General features: G+C 30.8%; 1 protein-coding gene across 1 annotated transcript in view; it reads left to right on the forward strand.

Moving 5' to 3' along the window:
* Positions 1–10,047, forward strand: part of LOC108687103 (phospholipase B1, membrane-associated-like) — a 31,628-nt gene that overhangs the window by 4,814 nt on the left and 16,767 nt on the right. Inside the window, exons 2-3 of the mRNA XM_018192703.1 lie at positions 1,290–1,399; positions 2,885–3,089. Of these exons, the coding sequence (XP_018048192.1) occupies positions 1,290–1,399; positions 2,885–3,089 (315 nt within the window). The remainder of the gene's footprint in view (positions 1–1,289; positions 1,400–2,884; positions 3,090–10,047) is intronic.

The raw sequence follows: 10,047 nt of genomic DNA on the forward strand, positions 1-10,047 counted from the left end.
AAGCTTGATAAACAAGTCATATTCGTCTGTAAATTAGCATAAAAAGAATGTATTAGGCCGCTGTACGCTGTTATATTGCGACAGACTAGGTATACATATATAAGCCAGGATTTCAATCGCGATGCGACGTGATGTAGTTTTGTATAGAACTAATAGTACACAGTGCTTATACAACTTGTTAACAAGCGTTTGCAAACGTACAAACATCGTTCTGCACGTATAATTGGATTGAACATATAATCTCTTTGATAACACTGTTGTGGTTGTGGTTACTTAAGGAGAAGTAGAAATTGATGAGAACACCGTAAACCTTGTCGTATGCAAAATGCGCTAATTGACATCAATGGAAATGTTCTGTCAAAAATATACAAAAGACTTATATTGTCTCGAGAATGTTCTTAATACTAAGATAATGCATTATATATATATATGTATACTTGCAAAGAATTAAAGTTAAGTTACAATCAAATGGTAAATCGTGTTTGCAAATTGCACAAACATAAATTACCAAAGCAAGCATCTAATGATGAATATCATTTTACTGAAGTAATTATCTATTGATTAGAGTGGCATTAAAATAGTTGTATGTTCTTTATTGAAGGAGAAATTATAAACTATAATCGTTTACTTGTGCATTTTATAAAAAAGTACGATTAATTTTAAAATACGGTTACGGATGTACGGGTTAGCGTCCCATCATTTCGTTTTTTACACAAGTATTTAAATATTGCTGCGGGTCTGAAAGTACATAAGCGCGGAAATACGTGGAAACGCGAGCTCAATCGTTCTCGGACGTAACAATATATAAATACTTTTTACGCTCTGTTCTGAAACATTCCACATTATCAGTGTTATTATGCTCCAGCAAATATTGGTTTTAATTTAATTTAACTTTCCGCCAGCGGACGCAGGGTCTCGCGTTCAACTGCAAAAAATGAATAAATGAATAAATTTGTTTTTACGATAAATATATGTTTTTATTTCTCCTTCTACATATTTGAAATAATTTACTACATATAATAAAAAACCGCTTTTCAAACGTTTTAATAAAACCTTTTAATAATAAAAAACTGCTTTTAAAACAATTTCATTTTTCAACAATTTCATTCTGGGTCTCTTTTGATTCTGCGTCCGCCGTGCGCTACGACGTCCGCTGTCCGAAAGTTAATAAAGATACATTTAAATACGATAAAATTATATAAACTTATATGAACATTTTCGCGCGAAATATATATATATAATGTAAACACGGAAGTGTGAATCATTTAAATCACATAATTTTTTTTTAGGATAAAATTGATAAAATGGGAATTTCTTATCCGTCACAATACAACGGCGTACGAAAGCAATCGATAATTCCTGATGATGTCTCATTTCCTTGCAACGTGCATCTTGGCAGGTACAGCTATGTGTAATTAAAAGTAACAAAAAAATTTTTGAAAGTATAATACTTTAAAATTAATAATCATTCTTTATATGTCTTTCCCTCTCTCTCTCTCTCTCTCTCTCTCTCTCTCTCTCTCTCTCTCTTTCTTCTCTTTCTTTTTATCGATAATTACGATATTTTATAATACGAACATGCCTCTATTTTCGATGAAATGATGTTTCAAGACTTCGTCGTAAATAAATCAGCCGAGTTTTAGACATAGGACTGCGTTAATCAGTGTAAAAAAAAACTTTTAACTCGGCTGGTGAGGTGGTGAGGTGTGTCGAAACATTTCTACCACTCCGCCTTCTCAGTTGATGTATCGATTACTTCCACCTCTTCGTCATACCATTTTATTCTATCAAAACAGCGGAGAGGTGGAAGTATTTCAGCAAATCATCCGAGACGGCGCGGCGGCGGAGAGGTAGAAGCTTTCCACTCCCAAGCTTTGGCCAGGTCTGTGTAAAGTGTAAAGGACATAAATACAATAACTATATTTGATCGACAATTGCAAATTAGCGCTAGCTTTTTATATCGAATCTTTTTTTGTACATGTATACTTAGCATTGTTTTTTTTATCTTTTCTTATTAAATCAATCGATGATAAAAACGAGTATTAATTTATTTTTCATAAAACTATATAATTACTTATATCTGGAATGGCTAGTATATATAATATAAATATTATTATTTAAAAAGAAAGAAAAATATAATAATATAATTATTTACGCCAGTGCCGGAATTTACATTTTGGCCGATTCTCGACATTTAGCCTGCGCGTGGGTTGGTGAAGATAAGGAACAGGAATTAAGCTGAAAATATATATATTAACTAATTATGGATATAAGTAATTATAAAGTTCTATGAAAAAGAAAATTAATACTTGCGTTTATACCATCGCAAATTGATTTAACAAAGAAAAAAATAGAAAAAAAATGCCATTCACACAAAAAAAAGATTCGAATAAAAAGCTAGCGCCAATTTCCAGTTGTCAATCAAATAGATATTGTAGTACTACTAGTTATTGTTGTAAATGTTATTGTATCATTTTGCCTTTACACAGGCCTGTCGAAAGCTCGCGGACCGATACGATTTCATCTCTTTGTCAGCGGCTGGGTTGAAACGCGTTTATCAATACGTCGTGCCTCGCTTCGCTGCATCGAAACGGTAAAGAGAAATGGAAGGATTTTGCGGGCTCATTAACTGCGACAGGTGACGGCGAATTAAACGTTTTGACTAACCAGAGTTCCAAACAGAATTTCATCAGAACAAAAAAATACATCAGAATAAAAAAAAAACTGTTTTTAGAAAAAAGGAAAAAAGCATGAAGTAAGAATTTTTTGGGGAGAGGAAGGGGGGACTGTTGCATTAAATTAAAACTTAAGTATTAATTAATTATTAATTAATTATTAATGAACAAAAAGAAAAGTCACGTAAACTTCTGTTTCATGCATTAAGGTCCCTGTCAATACCAGACAATGTGCACCGATTAAGACCGGGTGACATCGATGTAATAGGTGGTCTCGGTGATTCTTTAGTAGCCGGAAGTGGCGCATTGGAAGAATTTGCTGTAGGAACCTTTATCGAGGCACGCGGAGTCAGTTGGTGTGTCGGTGGTCAAGGGGATTGGAGACAATTCTTCACTCTTCCAAACGTTTTAAAGGTATATAATATCAGAAGGTCGTCTTACATTGCATCTCATCACGTATCGTTTCACCAAGTTATACCCAGAAAAAAACATAATGATAGTTATTATACATATAATTATCATTTAATATTATAGTTCGATCGAAATTTTTGTCGAAACTGAATCTAAAACATTCGGCTACATGGCAATTTCAAATCGAAACCGAAATCAAAATTAAAAAATAGGAATCTTATAAAAGCCATATGTATAGACATGCCCATATATCATATACTTTTTCTTCGTAAATATCATAATTTATATTGAAACAATAATTAAATTTCGGACAAGACCGAAAACTGAAATTTCGATTGTGTATCAATTTTGGCCAAAGAATATAACTACTTTTTTTTTCATAAACATCATAATTTATGATTAATCATAATTTATTTATTGAAACAATAATTACACATATTAAAATTAATACTTATAAAGAAGAGCTATATAGTTTCAATCGAAACGTAATGAGTATTTGTTTTCGGTAAAAGTTTCACTCTATTTAATATACATTTATGCATATATTGTTGCATATAATTATCATATACTTATATTTATATTTATTATTTTTTATAGTTATTTTTTATAGTTATTTTTTATAGTTATTAATATGCTTTTTTCCGGCGTTTTCCTTAAATAATAATCTCGAAGATCATTGTATCATGCTTGTTGATCTGAGATGTTTCCATCGCAAGTTAATATACAACCGCACGCTGCGCATTCTCTCGAAAAATCTAACGCACGCTCTCTGATTTTCTTTTATACTCGAACAATGATTCCTAATAATAACCATAATTCATATAATTATCACAGTCTGTCTGCCCAATAACGTTCATTAATTATATTTGTATGAGTTTGAATAAACTCGTATAAATTACTGAATATAATTTAATACCGCTGTAACAATCGATTGCCTATACGAGACGGAATTGTTGGAAATCAGTATATTTGAGTATGTGAGAACAGATTGGAAAGCGTATGTATGCTTCTCATACAATAACATGTGTACATATCGAAAAAACACGGAACGTATGCTTATCAGTAATATATATTAAATCCGGAAGGCACACAATACTTGTTTTTTTGCTGAATTGCTTGTTGGATTAAATTTTTGCCACCGTATTGATTGTGATGCCGACAATGTCAGCACCGCAATTAATCCTGAAGCAAAAATAAGAAAGCTTTATAAAGCATTAATAATCATTCAATAATAATTTATTCATTAAGGGAGTATTTTAGCAGATAAAAAAATTGATTTTTTTTATATTTTGTAAGTATTTGATATAGAAAATATATAAAATCTGTAAAAGGAATTAGCTCGATCCGCAAAATTAACAAAGTTATAGTCTGGCAGAGAGCGGTCTTCTACCTCGTTTTCGATGCTTGAAGATCGAAAAATCGTTATTTTTTGAACGTCGTATACATTTGAAGTAGGGATTTTTCCCTATCTGTCTGATTCTTTATCTGTGATAAAGATCTGTCCAATCGAGTTTGATCTATGAAGGATTTGTTTTCTTGGCTTAATTTGGTTTTGAACGTTTAGGCGAGAAGACGCAAATTGTATTTGTTAACACGCATATTAAAATAGATAAGAAAGATGAGAAATTTATTTGAGCTTGTGCAGATCGCCTTTACGAGGCAATCGATACATAGCAGGATTCACAATTTGCACGTCGAAAAACTGAAATTCGAAAGATATCAACTTACCTATTTTAAAAGAATTTGGTTATTCTATTTTGAATTTTTTCGCAGTTTTTTAACAATCGCATCTCTTGTGATTTGCAAAAATTGCAAAAGTAGTATTTAATTCCCCCAGACGATACATCCAGATTTAAGATTCAAAATTTACGTAAAGTGCAGGCAGCTGCAATGAAGTGTACATCGATTCGTCATCATTTATTGACAAGGCATATGAAATAAACCGTTGAATTGTTTTTGTGTTGCGGCTGTCGGATGTCAGACAAGAAGGTTTGAATTTATTTTGCGGTTTGACATTTGCCACGTCATGACTACAAATACTTACTAAGTTTGCCTTGAAGATATTTATATAGCAACATCTGCAGTATACAATTGCATTTTAAAACAAGCAGTTGAAGATGAGAAGAAGAAGAATGAAGAAGCTGGAAATGTTGCCACACATTTAATGGTTTTCGGCGATAGAAAAAAAGAGGATTCTTGTCTTTATTTGGTGTTTACTCTAAGTGGAAAATATTCCAAAAAAGTGATTGATGCTGAGACTAAAAGCTTTTGCCAAGCATGTAATTTGTGGAAAAAGGAAAAGGACGATGATGTTGATAAATATAACGAATGATATAAAATATTCGAAAAAAAACGTGCTCCATAAATCATAAAAGCATTGCGGATAAAATGGAGATCGACGCTGTCGACACTGAAATAGTTTTGAGATTGTAGGAGAAGAATGGAGTTTTATATCTTTGTGAGTACTTTCACTTTGTGAAACACATTGGAGACAGAAAAACGTTTAAGGAAATTTTAGATGTAAATCCGTATGGAGATGAAGCTACTGTGATGAAAAAAGGATGTGTCAGTCATGTGAAAAAGAGAATGAGTACGAGATGAAATAACAACGAATCATTAAATTCATTAATTTGGATTTTTGTTCCAAAACATCTTCATTCTGGAGTAAAGATTGTTAGAACAACAACTTTTCTGACAATTAATATTTTCAATAAAGGATTTTTACCAATTTTAAAAGTTATGAGCGTAATGAGAATAGCGAGTGAAGATGTACGCAAACTCTCGGAACGAAGCTCGTACCATTCGCTCGGAGCAGCGTTCAACTGACTTCGCCAAACAGCAAAGAGCAAGTTATAAGGAAGAGAGAGGACTTTTACGGGATTTTTCTACAGGTTCCTGAGGAAGGTTTCCTTTATGGCTCCGAACTAGCTGATTGATCGTAAGTAAAATTATCTCTATATAATTGGTACGAAACATTTTAAACGCGTTTTTTCCGAAATTATGTTTTTCAAATTGGCTCCCGTCGAAAACCAGTTGACCAATCGAGTCGGGCATGTGTACATATCTTCAGCACATATATGGCTATAGCTCCTACTATGATCAAGTCAAAATATATATTTTTGTAATTTTTACAACCATTTTAATGAAAAAAAGTAAAAATTGAAACTTAATTTTTGACATAACGACATTTTTAAATTATATCTATATATATCTATATTATTAATATTTTTTCTTTGTTTACTATCTGCTATAGCCAAACTAATTAATAATTTCTTTAGTTTTTTTGTTTCAGATACAAAAGAGCTAGAATCGTGGAAGCCATAGAGCTAGTTTTATTTTTAACATTTTATACACAGCGCATATTAACAATAGTTTTTTAATAAACAATTCTGAAATGTTTTTCAAATATGTAGAAAAAAAACTCTGTCTCAAAAATATTTTATCTTATATTTTTTAAAAATTCGCAAAAATTCAGCTTCTAAATTAGACTCCCTTGATTTATTCATTAACCATTCATTAACGAATTTATATTAAACTTTATAATGCTTACACAACACCATTGGGTTTTAAACATTTTTAGAACGCTTCTATTTATCGTTTTAGTTATTTATCTTCCATGAAAGTAATGCATAAAACAATGTTTTTCAGAGAAGGCAGTAAACACTGATGCAACCTTTGTGCAAAACGTTTACTGTCAATCTTGGAAAGGTCTAAAAAACGTTTCTGTTTTCCAAAACAACGTTGCAATTTTCACTTTACAGATATTCTACTGAATATTTTTACTCTCAACGAACTCCTACATTTCTCCTACGTTTATTTAAATGTCCAAAAAATTCTTATTTTTATCATCACTCAAAAAAGAAATCATAATTATAAAGAAAATTATCTAGATACGAAAAATTAATGTAAATAGATAAATTTCTAGCAAGTACTGCGATATTGGATATGTATTGCATCTAATCATATAGACAGAGATAGAATTTATATTTATGCTATAAATTCTATCGTATGATAGATACATAATTTTCTCATTAGATAAAAAAAACGTGATAATTCTAGCTGGAGCAGCAAAATATTTTTTTGCATGCAGGAAATACGGTGGCAAAATTATAATTCAGCTAGCAAAAAAACAAGCATTGTGTGTCGCCGGCTTAATTTGTAACGAATATACATTTTGAAAAATATTTCGCGAGTCAATAAGCAAATTATTTTGTTACAATAATTACAGAAATTTAAGTTATTTTATGCCTTCTGGATTTAATATGTATGATTGACAAGCATACACTCCGAGTTGTTTCGTATCTACAGTGACGCATATGTACGCGCTCCAATCTGTTTTCACTCGAATGTATTGATTTCCAACAATTCCATCCCGTATGGTTAATCGGTTGCTACAGCGATATTGAATTATATTCAGTAATTTATACAAACTTATTCAAACTTACACAATATAATTAATGAATAATTATATATAATTATATAGTTGAAAGATGTAATGTTTACTCTCTAAATTTGAATTTGGATAGTCTGATTACCCAATGATGTACTTAGCATTGGATAAGTGCAGTGAACTAAAAAAGAAAGTTTGAGCATTATTGTAATTAAAATACTGATATTTGCACATTAATTTCAGTCTTTCAATACCGTATTCATTGAATTTATGCATTAAAATAAGGTTAATTAGGTCACATAATAAATCCTCTTCCCAGACTGAAAAGTTGTTCCTCATTAAACAAGTATCCCGGGGAGTCCAAGCAATTCTACTCGGGAGGAAATCTGTGGCCCGCGAGCGGTAGGCTCGAAATGAATGTTGCACGTGCCCTGTGCCTCCCCCCTTCCTCTCCCCTCTAAGAACCAGTGAAAGACACCGGGTTTTAATAGGTGCAAATCCCACATAATCCCGACCACCCGTTCTCACGGGCGACATTTTTTATCTCTTAGACTTTTTTAATAAAATCATAGTTTTTGAGATAAAAAATGTAATTTTGAAAAATGATACTTTTATTCACAAACTGATTTTTTTTTCACAAACTGATCATTTAATTAGTATGAATAAAAATTCGGCCAATCTTTAATTACAACGAGAATTTTGTTTTAGTTTGATCTATATTGCTATTGACAGTGCAAACTTTATTATAATGAAGCTTTGAGGGCGCGTCTTCCTGTGACGGAAAATCTCATTGTTCAGCTATAATATATGCTCTTGTTAGACTTTAGATTTGAAATGTTGTTCGGTTTGTATATGTTCTAATAAATGCATAAATAAAGATGATAAAAATAATAATAATAATAATAATAATAATAATAATAATAATAATAATAATAATAATAATAATAATGAAGATGATCTCAATGTGAATAGAAGAGCAATAAAAATTAAAATTTGTCTTAGTCGGAAATGACAATAGAATCGACATCAAATTAATGTCGATTCGACGTCGAAAATCATTAAATTTGACGTTGAAATTATCAAATTCGATATTGAAATGATTAAATTTGACGTCGATTTGACACCGATTTCATTGTCATTTTTTTACTGGAGTGTATTATTAATGTTTATATCCTAGTGTAGATATTTTAAAATAAGTGCTACGACCAGCCGCGATATCAATTCACAATTCGGCATTGAAACCACTCACGCGTCATAGACTTGGCTTTCAAGGCTGACATAGGCTTTCAGAGCTTCATTATAATAAATTTTCACTGTCAATAATAGTACAGATCAGAATAAAACACAATTCTCAGAATAAAATAAAGTTAAAGTCTAAGATTGGCTTTTCGTTTTTTTTTCATCTGATTGAAAAATTAGTTTGTGAGAAAAAAATCATAATCATTTTTCAAGTTTAGACCTTTTTTATCTCAAAAACTATTGAGTTTATTGAAAAAAAGTTTAAGAGACAAACATGTTTATTTTGATCCAATTAAGCATTACATAATTTTTACATAATTTTTTTGGAATTTTTATTCAAAGTTTAGATTTTTTTAACAAAAAATCTAAATTTTATAAAATTATTCTTAACTGTTCGTCGATCACGTAAAAAAATAAAGTGTATATAGATGTTTTTTTGCAAAATAATATAAAGAATCGAATTAAGTAATTTCCAGCCACTAGAACGTTGGTTGATGCATTTTCTAAATAACTTTTTGATAAACCGTTCGTCTTGATTATCAAGCTGAAACTCGAGCCTCGAGTCGCGAGCATTTTGGCTGACTTTCATTGTTTTTTGCCAAGCCGTGATCTACAAACTGGACCCTTAGATTTCAAAAGGATGTTTTTCTCCAACCTTTCTCTCTTTCCTTTACCTTTTATATTTATATTATGTCATATTACTTTGTCATATTACTTTGTCATACTTTGTTTCTCAATTTATTAATAAAAAAATATTATTATTAAAACATTTTCTTATTAATTACTTATTACAATAATTACAATACATACATATATATATATAGTTAATGATGAATTAGCATAGGCAAACAAGATATTTGCCTAGCGCGGCAAATTTTTGAACAATTTTCACATAGTTGAGATAAATTTTCAATTTGTTAATCTAACTTTCTTGCATAAGTTAGACCGAGCATATTTTATCAGAAACGATATTTTAAATATTCATTTAAAAATATATTATATTTATATTATTTACTAAAGATTATTGAATGTTTTTACTAGCTAATGCGGGAGTATAAATCAGTTTTTTATCCATTTCTTTTTTTTATAAAATTTATAAATTAATGAAGTCATCTGGGGAATGTTGGTGTCTAGGGGCGGCAAAATATTAGGTATGGGAAAAAGTTCGTGATGTTTTTTTAATGCCATCTAATGGGAAAAACGCCACGAACTTTTTCCCACACCTAATACTTAATCTGTCGTGGTCTTAGTATAGTATATATATATATATGTGTGTGTGTGTGTGTGTGTGTGTGTGTGTGTGTGTGTGTGTGTGTGTGTGTGTGTGTGTGT

The sequence above is a fragment of the Atta colombica genome, unplaced genomic scaffold (genome assembly GCF_001594045.1).
Source record: "Atta colombica isolate Treedump-2 unplaced genomic scaffold, Acol1.0 scaffold200, whole genome shotgun sequence".
In the NCBI taxonomy this organism is placed as follows: domain Eukaryota; kingdom Metazoa; phylum Arthropoda; class Insecta; order Hymenoptera; family Formicidae; genus Atta; species Atta colombica.